Consider the following 15755-nt stretch of genomic DNA (forward strand, 5'->3'; position numbering starts at 1 on the left):
GAGATGCTCAGGCCGACTGGGTTCCTAAGCGAGGTCAGGTCATCTCAGGAAAACTTACAGGATGTTCTCTCAGCCTTCCTTGCATAAAGGAATTTCAGTAGAGCAATCACAAAACGGTGCAATGGGCGATACTGGTCATTTAAAGTCTTTATTCATAGCAATCTCATTATTGGGTCTCATAGCTATGCCAGGTGCCTTGTCAGATACAACTTCCTTTGCTTGCACTTACACGTGGGATTTAAATGGTGGTTTAGAAGACCTCATTTAAAACAAATACTGTCAACAATTTAAGACTATTTTATTTGGTCTTTCTATTGTTTTTCCCTCTTCTTGGTTGTGGAGGGTGGGGTATGGAGCACCAAGAAATACTACTACTTAGTATGCTATTTGTCATCTTCTATCTGTAGACAAAAGGGTAGAAGTTCTTTGTTTCTACAGAAGACCAAACACAAGTGAGGTCCTTTTATAATAAAATTCATGACTAAAAAAATCTCATTTCTTGATTTGTAAAAACAAGAGGATATGTCAAAAAATTTTTAAATGTAAGCCACAGTAACCCATGTAGCTTAGTCCTATTCTGAGGAGGGAGGAAACAGAAGAGGGGGAGGAAGAGAAGAGGGAAAGAAGATGGAGAAGGGAGGAAAGAAGATAAAAAGAAAAAGAAAAAAAGAAAGATTAAGATCAAGACTGACAGGAAAAGAGAAAGAAAATAAGAGGTCCAGACACACACAAAGAAATAGATAGACATAGACAGAACCAAGGGTTTTTGAAGATAACCCCAGCTGGTCATACCTGTGTTCCTAGGGAAAGGGTGAAATTTCTAGAACTCTAGTGGTTCATTACTAAACGACAATTAGACTTTTTTATTTTTATTTTTTGGTTTTAAACTTCAAAAGTTTTTAAAAGGCTATTCTCTCATAAAATTGTGACTTTCACAGAATTTTAGAAATTAAAAATTTTTAGAGCATAGAAATTTCCTTTCCTTTTTTTTTTTTTTTCAGATGGAGTTTCACTCTTGTTGCCCAGGCAGAAGTGTAGTGGCAGGATCTTGGCTCACTGCAACCTTCGCCTCTCGGGTTCAAGTGATTCTCCTGCCTCAGCCTCCTGAGCAGCTGGAATTACAGTCACGCGCCAACATGCCCAGCTAATTTTTGGTATTTTTAGTAGAGACAGGGTTTCACCATGTTGGCCAGACTGGTCTTGAACTCCTGACCTCAGGTGATCTACCCACCTCAGCCTCCCAAAGTGTTGGGGTTACAGACATGAGCCACCGCCTCAGGCCAGAAATTGCCTTTTAACATTGGAGGTAGGCCAGGCACTGTGGCTCAAGCCTATCATCCAAGCATTTTGGGAGGCCAAAGCAGGAGGATAACTTGAGCCCACAGATTGGAGACCAGCCTAGGCAACATAGGGAGATCCCATCTTTACACATTTTTTTTTTTTTCTTAATTAGCCAAGTGTGGTGGTATGTGCTTGGAGTCCTAGCTACTCAGGAGGTTGAAGTGGGAGGATCACTTGGGCCCAGGAGTTTGAGACTGCAGTGAGCAATGACTGTGCCACTGCACACCAACCGGGACAACAGAGTGAGACCCCATCTCTAAAAAAGAAAACATAAACAAACAAACAAAGAAACATCAGAGGTACAGCCATGTTGGCTATGACACATAGTCTTTCACTATTAAAGCAGGTACTTGCTATTAGTACAGTGGAGAAAAGACTGAGGGGATGTGGGCCTAGAATCATTAGCATTGAAGACCCTGCTCAAGTGTTACCTCCCCAGGAAATTTTAACAAGACTCCTTCAATAAGATTCTACACCTCCTCTGTGCTCTCCAGGCCATGTTCTCCAACTCCTTTCCAGTTACAGTATGTCTCTGCCTGTGGACTGTAATGAACAGGCAGAGCATGAACAGGTCTTACTCTCACCATCTCTACTGCTAACACCTTGCTCGAGGACAGGATCACCACTCACCTGGATTAGCTCAAACAGCCTCCAAACCCGTCTCCCTGTTTCTCTGCTGCCCTCCCACATTCCCTCCAGGTACAATCTCTATACAGCAACCAGTGATCCTGTGGCAATGTAAAGCAGTGTCACACCTCTATTCCCAACCCTCTAGCTGTTTCCTTCCTCGTTCTGAATAAGAGCCAAAGTTCTGATTGTGACCTACAAGGTCCACACGACTTTCCTCTTCGAATCTCTACTCCCATCCCCAGTACTGTATTTTGACCAAGTTGGCCTTCTTGCAGTTCCTCAAACAAGCCACACCTCTATGGCTGCAGGACTACTGCCCTTATTGTTGCTCTGCCTGGAATCCTCTTATCTGCATGGCTTCCTCATGTCTTTTAGGTCTCTACTCTACTACCTTCTCACCTAAATTTCTTACCTAACTCAAATCTCCATCTCTCCACCCACTACCATCTAAGACATTCCCTAGCCCTTTACCTACACTGGTTTTCACCTTAGCATTCGTCATCTTTGAACACACATGTTTTACTTACATATTTATTATAATTTTCCTTATTACAAAGTAACTGCTATGAGTTTTTTCTGTTGTGTTCAGTATTATAGCCCCAGTATCTGGAAGAATGCCTTTGTACATAGAAAGTGTTAAATATTTATTTGTAGAATGAATGAACTCACATTTTAACTTTTGGCTCCTGGCACAAAGTTTTGATTGATGCTCAGTCAATGCCTGCTGACTGACTAAATCAATTTTTGCTAAATATATATCCTTCCTCATCAGCAAATGTACTATTCTTATCCAATTCATAAGTTATAGATTAACACATTCAGAAAACCCTAAATTTCCATAAGCATGTAAAGGGATGTGCTTTTAAAAATTTATTTTCGTGGAGAGATTCGGACTGACCCACTCCCAAATGCATCAGTTTCAATGAATTTGGCATTCATTTCACACTGTAAATCTCCTTAACCCACATCTTTTCTGCTTTTGGGGAATTCTGGGGGCACTAATATAGAGTTAAATCATACACACAAATAGATCTGGAAAAGGTGTAGAAGTACATATAATACTTGCATATGGCTGCTTATTTACATATGGCTAACTAGTGTTCAATAAGTTTTTATCAAAACTGTGGATATCCTCTAAGCATCTTCACCAACGTTTTCCATCAAGGAGTAAAATATTTTCTGGACAGTATCTCCGTTTTCCTTCTTCTCCTGGTCATAATGAAATGTAGCCATGGCCCCCACAAGTTAACCACTTTAGAATAATCAGAATGTAAAGATATTTTTGAGCTTCAAATCACTGACCAGAAAATTTATATAAAGGGAAAAATTTTAAAATTAAATTGAGAAGGATATTTTAGAAAAAAATGTGCTTACTTACAGTCACATACCTCATTTCATTCTTCAGCATGGCCCATGTGAATGCTTCAAAGCTGGCAATTTGAAAAATTTCTCAAACGTCAAAAACAGATAGTATACCCATATTTCATCATGTTGGTATGTCCCAAGTCACCTACCAGGCATAATAATATTTGAAAATCCCAGCTTCCTCGTTATGGATACTCCATGAGAAAATACTGATGAATATTCTCTTCTGATTTGTTCAATGTCTCCGTGCAATAGCTGTAAGGAGACTGCTAAACCTAAAACAAATGAGAGATACCCAAGTTAAAACCAGAATAGAAATAGAATAAAGAGAAACTGATGTATTGCAACAAGCCGAAATTTAGAGTATCATGGTTTTAAACTAAGGGTTAATATTCTGACAAAATCAACAGAATCTATATGAATCATATCTGAATAACACTTTTCCAACTTCAACATCTGAGTTTCCCATTCATAAGGAGGTTCAGAGCAAGTGGAGAAAATGAGCAGAACTCTAAAAGGCAAGCTGGCTTCCAAAGCCCAAATCTCTCCTCCAACCCCAGTTTGGTGGAGCATGTTCCTGTACCAACACTCATTCCAGCAACAGATGAAGGTCACCTGGCCCTAAAAAATACTGACATCAAAATTGGAGGATTAAAAAAAAAAAAAAAAAACTCTATAAGGTCTATGAATAGTTGCTTATCAAATATCAAAAGCATAAACATAAATCTGAAAACATATTAAAGATTTTAAGAATACTGATAGAGATTTTCTTCAAACAGAAGTAATAAAGCTGATTATAATGAAACTAGGATTATATTAATAATATATACAGTAGAAACTTAGGATGACATGATTTTCTAGTGAGGAGAATTTAGCAGGATACAGGACACTTTGACAAACAAAAGAGAATTTAGTCAGTAAAGTAATTTTACAATTATAGTGACATTACCATAGCGGGATATACAGAAGATGCAAAACACTTTTCATCATATATTATTTTCTCAATTTCCAGGCAAGAAGTACAAAAAAATTAATGTCGTATCATTGTGAATATGTCTGTATGCATATTCCAAAGATAGCGATTCTCTTTCAGCTTTTTCCTTCCTTCTTCGTTTATCTTCCTATGTTTTAATTTTTTAAGATAGCCAAATTATTATATTTTTTACTTTTTTATTTCCATGGGCTATTGAGGAACAGATGGTATTTAGTTACATGAGTAAGTTCTCTAGTGGTGGTTTGTGAGATTTTGGTGCACCCATCATCTGAGTAGTATACTCTGAACCCAATTTGTAGTCTTTTATCCCTCACCCCCCTCCCACCCTTTCCCCCATGTTTTGTTTTGTTTTGGTTTTGGTTTTTTGGAGACAGAATCATGCTCTGTCACCAGGCTGGAGTACGGTGGCATGATCTCAGCTCACTGCAACCTCCACCTCCCGGGTTCAAGCGGTTCTCCTGCCTCAGCCCACTGAGTAGCTGGGACTACAGGCACACACCACCACGCCCAACTAATTTTGGCGTTTTTAGTAGAGAAGGGGTTTCACCATGTTGACCAGGATGGTCTCGAACTCTTGACCTTGTGATCTGCCCTCCTCGTCCTCCCAAAGTGCTGGGATTATAGGTGTGAGCCACCGTACCTGGCCTATATGTTTAAAAATATCTCCCATCTATATTCACTACATTAGTGATAGAAAATGAAACCAGTAAAAGACTTATTTTTAAAAACATTCAGTCATCATTAACCTGAAGTCAATTTAAAGATGAATTTGCTGGCTGGGTGCAGTGCCAGTTTATTTGTCATATGTCTAGAGGAAGATCTTCCCTTTTACTCTCTTTCAATAATAGAGCAAACAAACAATAACAATGAAAGTAATGTTTTTTCTTTTTTGGTTGGTTTGCTTGTTTTTCAATAGAGTGGTTAAAATATCAGGAAAATTTATAAACAAAAAATAAAAAAAGAAGGAAAGAAAAAAGAAAAATGCTTTAGGCTCAAAGAGAAACTGGAGCCTCTCCTGAGGCCCAAATCGGAGCTGAAAAGGAGGACAGGGACATGACGACATGATCGTGTCCTCATACTTTCCAGTTTGTGCACCAACAGAATGTCTCCAAGAGCTGTAAGTCTGGCACATCCTCAGAACTTCAAATCTGCATCCCAGTTAAACCTAACAATCCCTTATCTCCCTCTCCAGCTCCATCCCATTCACTCTGACTTAGGTGACTGGTAACAATAAAATGGAGAGCGTCTGTCTTTCCATGGCCAGGGAAATGAAGAAGGGGAGAATAAGCCATCTGGATGATTTGACGGAGACAACTATCATCAGAGAAGCTTTTGGGCACTTTATGTGATACTACTGGAACCGTTTAAAACCTAGAGGCAGAAGAACGAAGACAAACGAACATGTGTTATGATCCATCTGTCCCAGCAGCTATTTCTTCCTGACTCACACTCTACCCCCACCTAATCATGGATGTCTCTGTTCTTCTCCCACTTCTGTCCTTTTGCCTTCAAAATACTCACCCACATCATTGCCATCATCATTAGCATCACCAGGATCTGGTATTTGTAGAATATCAGTGTTTGCCAGACCCAGTACATAACAACAGTTCTTCCTGCTGGGGAAACACTGTTCAAATCCTGATGTACTATATGAGCAACGCTTTCCAGTACAGAATAAGATGAATTTAACAAAATTCTTAAGATCCTGTAATTTTTTCAAGTGAAGATCATTTTACTGGGGCTTCTCAGTGAAAGATCTGATCAGAGACACTAGCAACATTATGTGGTACACATAAAGGAAGAAAAGGACTCAAGAGTAATGAAAAAAACAAAGAGATTATGCTATTCACAATAGAAGTTGGAGAGAGGAAAACTGACCAAGATTCTTGTTTTGCCCTATAGAAGCCAGCGGTGACTTTAAAAATAAATAAATAAATAAATAAGTTGAATACTGTACTTTACAGAGGATAAGACAAGGAGAAAAGAAAATCATTGGGTCAGAGAGAAGGTGAATCCTTAAGAAAATTAAAGAAGACAGGAAAAGGAGAAAAAAATGTTTTGGAAAAGACATAGACAGAGGGAGAGTAATAACAAACAGAAATATATCAGTGTTCTGTAGAGAGCAAGGGCCACAGAGGGAAGAGAGTGCAAAAAGACAGAGAGGACCCATTTAATGGAGACAGTCGACAGAGAGGAGTCAGTCAGTGGAGAAGGGAAGGGAATGGGAAAATGACAGGACAATAGACAAAACAGTGTGGGGAAAAGGAAAAGCAGGCATTTCAGACTTGGATGCATACTAAAAGTTTGAAAGATATGGTAGTTTTCAACCTGAAGGTTTAGAGCAATATAGATCAAAGCCCTCAGTGTAATTATGCCATTTGACTAGCCAAGTGATGATAATGGGGGTTGTGGGGGAGGGCAGTTACTGCCATTCGGAGGTTCCCTAATTTCTCCAGAACGAAGAATTCACAGACATCAAGAATTACAAAGGTTAAGAGGACACAGCATTTGACCACAATGTATCTGGCTCTGCCCAAATCATCAACTCTTTCCACAAAGAAACCACAACATATGACTAAGAAACATCAAAGAGTAGGAACACAAAGAAAAAACATGATTCTGAGAGTGAGTCCACAGGGACCAGCCCACAAAGAGCCATTGCAATTCCATTTATTTTCCAATCAAGGAAACTCCAGATTCTATTTTTACTGTGGTCCTTAATTATCATGACCACAACCAAGAGGCTGGATAAATGAGCCGCCAGAACAGTAAGAAATAACATAATGAAGACTAAGAAACTACTCATCACTACAAAGGAGACACACAGCAAATATTTACACATTCCTTCTAAAAACGTTGAACTCATAGAAGCAGAGAGTGGAATGATGGTTGCCAGGGATTGGAGAGGGTGGGGGATGTGGGGGTTGGGGAGAGTAAACCAGGAGATTTTGGTCACAGGAGACGAAGTTTCAGTTGGACAAGATGAAGACATTCTAGAGAGCTATTGTATGGCATGGTGACATGGTTAATAATAATAGACTGTATACATAAAAATTGCTGAGTGGATTTTAAAACATTTTAAAATGAGGGTGAGGGTGATACGCTAATTAGCTTGATTTAATCATTTAACAGTGTATACACATATGAAAACATCACATTGTATGCCATAAATATGTACAATTTTTAATTGTCAATTATATTTTATTAAAGCTGGGGCAAAAAAGACAAATATTTACACATTCCAATTACCTGAGGATTAGCCCTGTCTTTTCCGGGTTATGACATAGGGCATTGTTTGGAGAAAGGTATTTTTCTTTCCATTTTCTTTCTTGTCATCCTACTTCACTGTCCTGGCCTTATCTGCTATCTCTGGGGTTGGGGCAACTTCTTAAATTTTATCTGTACATTTTACCTTATTCCTGCCACAGTTCAAAATGCACACTCTGAGCAGCAGTAACTTATGGCTTGAGAGGAGGGTGGAAAGTGGGATTTAAGGATGTATATAATAGTGTTCCTACTCCCAAGGAACTGATAATCTAACAATGAAAATAAGAAACATATACAGAGAGAGAGAGAAAGAGAGAATATAAAACAGAATGGATTATGGGTATGATAGGAATATTAAAATAAGAAAAAATTATCATGGAAAGAATTGGAAAGTTCAGGGAATTTTTTATTGGAATTTATGACAGCCTGTAAAATTAGATTGAATCTGAATTTCATAAAATTTTAATTTCATAAAATTTCATACAATTTAATTTCATAAAATTTAACCTAATTTTGTTTATATAAATAGTATTTTAAGTCACTTTTTATAGCCCTTAATATAAGTGCCCAAAACGAAATTGCTATGGGAGAAATGTCCCCCTTCTTGGAAGAAACATAATCATTAAAGTGAACTTTCACATCAGCCTAGATGTTCAAGCCCAATGATAAATACTTAACATTTAATTTTAAACAAAAGGCATAGTCATTAATCTGGAGTCTGCCACAAAACAACATATGATTCATGGTTAAGTTCAGCTTACGGAGTAGTAGAAGACGAAAGAAAGGCTTGGTATCTTTTAAGCCAAATGTGGCTGATTGCTTGGAAGCTCTAATTTCATGAGAATCGAAACTCATTTATTCTACAAGTTGGCTCCTTTTAAATTCATGAAATTCTGCAATTTTACATTAAAAATGTGAAGCATAGCATGATTTTTAAGTAGCAGCTGAAATTTTAGAATACATGAGCCATTTTGCCACTAATAAATCAAATAACATGTAGCTATGAATGTACAGCAATGCAAAAATGGAAAACCGTGATAAATATATTTGATAAATACATGTTGTTATTAAGTGTGCAGTTTAAGAATTATATCATATGGTTGCAAGTGCCTGTCTCAATCTTAACCTCTGTGTGCTTTGGTTTCCACATCTGTAAAGTAAAGATAATGATACCAATTCCATAAAATAGGTAATGTTTAGCACAAACGAAGCGCTCAAAAATGTCAGCTGCTACTGCTACAACTGCCACTGCCACTATCATTATGTCTACCATTGTTTCTGTTCTCATTCCTCCCTACCATGAGTATCAACAAATTAGATTTCATCAAAAAATGGTCAAAGTCCCCTTAGTGTCATATACAAATAAAATATTCCTTTTAATAGTTGTGCCCACTTACCACCAGATAAATTCAAATATTGTAATTAAGTTCTATAAAGGTTTCAAAGGCAAATATGCCTGTGCATTGAGAACAATCCTCTAACATGGGAGACCTGACAAAGACATAACCGAGAAATACAAATAGATGATACGTACAATTAGACGTATGTGAAGGTGGTGAAATTCCTAATGACATGGGGATTACGGTGTTGTCCTCAGATACTAATAAGTCAATGCTCTGAACAAGTGACAAATTCTGTAATATTCTTCAGAAGATACTTAGTATGTAATTTAGTCAGGAGGAGAGGTTACACTGCTATCTTATTTTGTTTTTCAAATACGATTTTTATTTGCTTTTTTTTCCCCTTCTTTTTCATTTCTACCCTCTAAATGGATTGAATTTTCTTATTCCCTTATTCATGTCTCTATAGTTCTGGAAATTATACATACTATTTCTATTCTTTAAACGTTTAACATAAGTAATTGACTTAAAGACTAAATTTAATCAATAGCTCTAGTCTCTTCTGGAACAAATCTGGGAACTTCGATCTTTTAAACTCTGATGATGATATGTTTTTAAATTGTTGCTGTTTGCAGTCAATGCTTAACTAGATTTATCCTGACATTTACTGTTCTCTTTGTACACACTTGCTTCTTACATTTCTTTCCTTCTGGGTTCAGTTCTTTTTTTTTTTTTTTTTGAGATGGAGTCTCATTCTGTCTCCCAGGCTGGAGCGCAGTGGCGCGATCTTGGCTCACTGCAATCTCTGCCTCCCAGGTTCAAGCAATTCTCCTGCCTCAGCTTCCCAAGTAGCTGGGACTACAGGCACGCGCCACCACACCCGGCTAATTTTTATATTTTCAGTAGAGACGAGGTTTCACCATGTTAGCCAGGATGGTCTCGATCTCCTGACCTTGTGATCCACCCGCCTCAGCCTCCCAAAGTGCTGGGATTACAGGTGTGATCCACTGCACCCGGCCTGAGTTCAGTTCTTTACTCCTGATGATGAACTCTGACTAGTTGTTTCAGTGGATGTGAATGTAAAATCTCCAAGTCTTTATCTGAAATTTTATTTTACTCCCCCTTTTAAATATGGCAGGCCTTTTGTTCTGTGGGGCTCTGCATCTATGGATTCAACCATCTGGGTGTCAAAAATATTTGGAAAAATCAAATCAATAAAAAATAACAATATAACAACAGTAACCACAAAAAACAATACAGTATAACAATCATTTAGATACCATTTACATTGTATTAGGTATTATACATAAGCTAGAGATAATTTAAAGTATATGAGAGGATGTGCATAGGATATATGTAAATAGTATATGCCATTTTATGTAAGGGACTTCAGCATTTGCAAATTTTGGTATCCTCAGAGATCCTGGAACCAGTTTCCCATGGATGCCAAGCAATGACTGTAACAGTTCAGCAAGTAAAGAATTCAAAGTTGGCCACTTGCTCCCAGCAGTTTTAACATATTATCCCATAATATTCTGACCTGTGTAACTGCTGCTAAGACTATTATTTCTTTTTAGGTAATCAGTATTTTCTCTCTGGTTTCTGATTTTGTCTTTGGTGTTCTGCAGTTTCACCATAATTTATCTAGATATGACTTTAATTTTATTTATCCTGCTTATAACTTTTGCTTTTTTTATCTAGTATTTTATCCTCTGCAGAAGTTACTTAATTTATCTAGCTATAATTTTAATTTTATTTATCCTACTTATAACATTTTCTTCCTTCATCTGCACATTTTATCGTCTGCAAAAGCTCTACAAATTCTCAACCTTTTCAAATATTGCAGCTTATCCACGTACTTTATTTGTTCCTTCTGGAATTCCTCCTAGATGTATGCTGGTCTTTTCATTCAATCCTTTACTGCTCTTAAATGTTTATTCAGGTTATTCCATTGCATTTACCCCTTGGGTAGCATTCAGGCTAATATTTTAAGTTATAACTTTACTAATTCATTTTTCAACTATGCTTGTTTGCTATTTAAGTAGTCCACTGAGTTCTTATTTTAATAACATTTTAAAAAAGAATTTTACAAGTTCTATTTAATTCTCTTTAACCACTAGAATTTACACACAAAGAAGACAAAGATTTTTCATTGTCAAAAACCGTATACCAGTGCCTTGAGTAATGCTGGAATATACATACTCAATATTCTTTTGATGTACGGGTTTAAAAATCTCATTTCATTTTTTTCATGATGTTTTCTTTTTCATTAGGAATCTCTTTTGCTACTTCTTTTCCTGATAGTTTATTACCTAAAATTTCAAAAGATCATGATTCTCATTTGTTGCATTTGCTTACTCTGCCTCATTGATTGCTAATTGTTATCATTTTATCACAATTCATCTTTAGTGGGTGTTGTTTTTTTCACAGGGATTCCATGCATCACAGGTGTGGAAGCGACGATATGGAGTAGGTTACACATTTACTTTTTTTAGGCTATGGAACTGGGACCAGAAGAAATGCGAAATGCTAGTAGCCTACCCTCTCCTGGTGAGATATCATATACCTTGCCTGGAAGGTGAAGGGAGAGGGAATCCCATCTTCTTGGCTACATGTGTATGGAGTGGAATTTTCATCATGCTGAGCTGGTGCAGGCAGGAAGGAGAAAATGAGATGTGACATAAGTTTCACCAACTCTCTTGATTCTTATCAGGAGTTGGTAGTTACTCTTTATTTGTTGTCTACACTTAGGAAGATTTCTAGACAACAGTACTGTTTTAAAATACGATTTTTGACCAGGCACATTGGCTCAATCCTTTGGGAGGCCAAGGTGGAAGGATTGCTTAAGGCCAGTTCAAGACCAACCTAGCCAATATAGTGAGTCCCCATTTCATTTTTAAAAACAAATAAATAAGAAAAATAATTTAATTTAAAATCTAAAAGAAAATATGATTTTCATCAATAATGGTTGTTCTATTGGAACAGGATGGTGCAGCTCTTCACACTGCCATTCTGTAGTGAACTCTCAAAACACTGTTTCGTGACAGTACTTGCATACTTTGTATGTGTTTGGGAGGTGGGGGCTAAGAGCAAAACACAATTGGTGGAATTTCTAAACTTGTACTACAAAATTACTAACAGCATGAGGTATTAGCAAAACTTCCTAAATATGATATTGCTAGATTCTTTCAAAAATCACTTTTAGTAAAACCTGTTCATTTTTGAAATACCTAGGGCCTCAATATTATCAAAGCACAAATTTTTACAACTATTCCTTCCTACGTGCTTAATTTACAAAATTAATCATCTAAGCTTTGCTTTATGCATTAGAATGTCATGTGTTATATCTATAAGATAAGATAATTGAATTTTTAAGTAAATACATTAGAAGCTATATATCCTATTTGGAGTTCAACTCAAAGCCAGTGAAAACTTTTCAGAGGCACATTCTAGCTACACCAAGCAGTAAAATTCTGACTGATTAAGATGAGGCATTTACACTGGGAGGTCAGAGACAGGCTCTGAGAGTCTCCAAAGCAGAGGAAAGAAAGAAAGTCAAATTTCTAGAAAGTGTGAGGTATCAAGTGAGACAATACTACTGGATAATGAGTTATTGTCCAGAGACAATACTACTGGATATTCTGGAACAAAAGCCAGAATATTAGGAAGAGACTGGTGTGTACAAATGAGCCAGGTTAGATGGAGAAATCAAGATGCAGATGGGAAAATGGGAGCTGTGAACACTACCAGAGGTCTGCTTAACAATGTGTTAATTACATGATGAAAGGGGCCTAGCTTCTACTTAAAGCCTCTACCCAGTAGGACCAAAGTACCCAAATTAAAGCTGTCCTTTAACACTGTCATCTTGCAGCACTAGATACTTATGCTATTAATGTTGCTACTGCTTAAATTTGGGATGTATCTCCTCTTTTAGATACACTTTCAAAGCCAATTTAAAATGAAAAGAAAGAAAAAAGAGGGCCGGGCACAGTGGCTCATGCCTGTAATCCCAGGACTTTGGGAGGCCGAGGTGGGCAGATCTTGAGGTCAGGAGATTGAGACTATCCTGGCCAATATGGTAAAACCCCATCTCTACTAAAATACAAAAAACAATAATAATAATAAATTAGCCGGGCATGGTGGCGTGCGCCTGTATTCCCAGCTATTCAGGAGGCTGAGGCAGAGGAATCACTTGAACCCGGGAGGCAGAGGTTGCAGTGAGCCGGGATTGCGCCACTGCACTCCAGCCTGGTGACAGAGCGAGACTCCGTCAAAAAAAAAAAAAAAAAAAAAAGAGAAAGAGAAAAAAGGAAAGAAGGAAGGAAGAAGGAAGGAAGAAAAGAAAACACTTTTTATTTCGTAATAGTCATACCTTGGTTTCTGAGTTTTAGCCAGTATTGTTCAATTTGTGAATACGCTTATTGTTGACTGCTTCTTTAAACTAAGTTAAGTCTTAAAGAATATAATTTTGACATCACTCAAGATAACTCAAAGGGTCTGACCATAGGCTCACCGTCTGAAGATCATCTTCCTGAGATCTTTAAAGTGGGTAACACTATCCCTTGGGATGACTACCTTCTAACATGTAAAAAGTATGATAAACATGAACAAATAATCTTCTGATTATAACTGCTGGTTCGCAGATCTGCTAGTTCTAAATTTCCACGTTTTGGAAAAGGCTTTTATGTTTTCTCTAAATAAGTGATTAGCTCATGGCTAAGAGTTATAGAGAACATAAGATCGAAGCAATACATAATGTCACAGAATGTCAAATGAAAGGGCATTAAAGACATGTGAAATTACTTACTTTGAGTCTTAACCACAAAATAACTTTGCTGACCAGCAATGAAAGCTGGAGAGGGGCTTGTCCACATTTGGCAGGAGTGATGAGACCATTCAAAGGGATTTCAACATTTCCTTTTTAACTAAGGAGAATTTGTCACCTTAAAGTTTCCATTCTTTTTTTTTTTTTTTTTTTTGAGACGGAGTCTCGCTCTGTCGCCCAGGCTGGAGTGCAGTGGCGCGATCTCGGCTCACTGCAAGCTCCGCCTCCCAGGTTTACGCCATTCTCCTGCTTATTCTGATTTAGTGTATCAACATTCCAAAAGTATATACTGAGGATTATGTCTAGCTTTTTAAACAGGCTTTGTTTGTTTTTACTGTAACTATTATTACCTATTTGTATTTTATTTCCACAATACCAATACAAAGGAATCCATGGGCTGAAAACCATTTCAAAAATGTATATAGAGCATAGTGATGGGGTTCAGGACACATTACCCTAAAACATGGTACCTTGGCATACTATTTTGAGAGACACCATGTGCAGGAAGGTCTCTGGGACCTTCCCTGCCATTCTCCCCCGAGCAGGTCATAAGAGGTGCCCTCCCTATCTTGGATGAAAAGTACATCCTTATCTCTGAAAACAAAGTGTTGCAGAGAAGAATCTGAATAAACAGGCTTTCCTAAGTTTCTCCCAGTTTATTGCCATTAGATAGTATCTTTTTGTCTCCCTCATATTTCTCTACAACTCCCTGTTCTTCATCAGACCTACTATTAAAAAACTAAGATTAAACTGTTTCTTCAGGTGTTCATTTCCTAATGAAGGCTCTCATGTCACATAGAACTTAAATAAATGTGTATACTTTTCTTTTGTTATTCTGTCTTTTGTTGTGCGGGCTTAATCCATGAACCTAGGATACACGAGGAAATATTTTTCCTCCTCTACAATAGTATCTATGATTGTAGTTTAATATCTGATTATTTTAATTTATTGAAATACTTCCATATTTTTCCTATGCAGTAAATCTTGCAAACAGTATTGTTAGCGATTTTACCTAAATTAGCCATAATAGCTCATTTAGAAAATAAAATTAAGCTCTAATCACTACTTCCAAAAACATCATTTGGATTTAGTTTTTTTTTTTTAATATTGGATGAACTTTAAAAAATATCTTACAGTGTAATGTAGTAACATATTTTAAACTATATTTTTTCTTTGCTGTCATTAGCATGATTTAGATCGACGGAAACAAGAGATATGACAACTGCATGCAAAATAGCCTGGATTTCCTTTCTTTCTCTTTATTTTTTAATTTTTAGATGGAGTCTTGCTCTGTCAGCTAGGCTGGAGCACAATGGCATGATCGTGGCTCACTGTAACCTCTGTTTCCCAGGTTCAAGGGATTCTCCTGCCTCAGTCTCCCAAGTAGCTGGGATTACAGGCACATGCCACCACACCCAGCTAATTTTTGTATTTTTAGTAGAGATGGGTTTTCACCAGGTTGGTCAGGCTGGTCTTGAACTCCTGACCTCAAGTGATCCACGGACCTTGGCCTCCCAAAGTACTGGGATTACAGGTGGGAGTCACCAAACCTGGCTAGGATTTTCTTTTGTTATAAAAGACATGGAGAAAATTGTCAAAATCTGAATAAGGTTTGCAGATTAGATAATAGTATTATATCAATGTTAACATTCTGATTTAGATAATTGTACTGTGGTTCTGTTGCTATGTTCTGAAGTAAGCATGGGTAGAGAGGCATCATGTCTTCAATTTGTTCTCAGGCAGTTCAGGAAAAGAAATGTATATATATATGATATGTATAGATGTGTATATGTGTACATATGTACATGTCTGTATACATGCATATATACGTGTATATGTACATATATACACACACAAACATATACAATCAAGGCTCTGATATAATCCTTAAGAATTATATCAAATTCATTAATGTTGAGTTATATGACTATATGCACACACATATATATATAAACGGAGGGAGATTATGCAAATGAAATGTAGTAAAATTTTA

The 15755-nt window shown here is 37.1% G+C and overlaps 1 protein-coding gene across 4 annotated transcripts in view; it reads right to left on the bottom strand.

Moving 5' to 3' along the window:
• Positions 1–15755, bottom strand: part of DOCK4 (dedicator of cytokinesis 4) — a 469859-nt gene that overhangs the window by 187353 nt on the left and 266751 nt on the right. For all 4 annotated transcript variants that reach the window (XM_077997203.1, XM_077997201.1, XM_077997202.1 and 1 more), the window contains exon 13: positions 3486–3611. In XM_077997203.1, the coding sequence (XP_077853329.1) occupies positions 3486–3611 (126 nt within the window). The remainder of the gene's footprint in view (positions 1–3485; positions 3612–15755) is intronic.

Source organism: Macaca mulatta, chromosome 3, assembly GCF_049350105.2.
Source record: "Macaca mulatta isolate MMU2019108-1 chromosome 3, T2T-MMU8v2.0, whole genome shotgun sequence".
Taxonomy (NCBI): Eukaryota; Metazoa; Chordata; class Mammalia; order Primates; family Cercopithecidae; genus Macaca; species Macaca mulatta.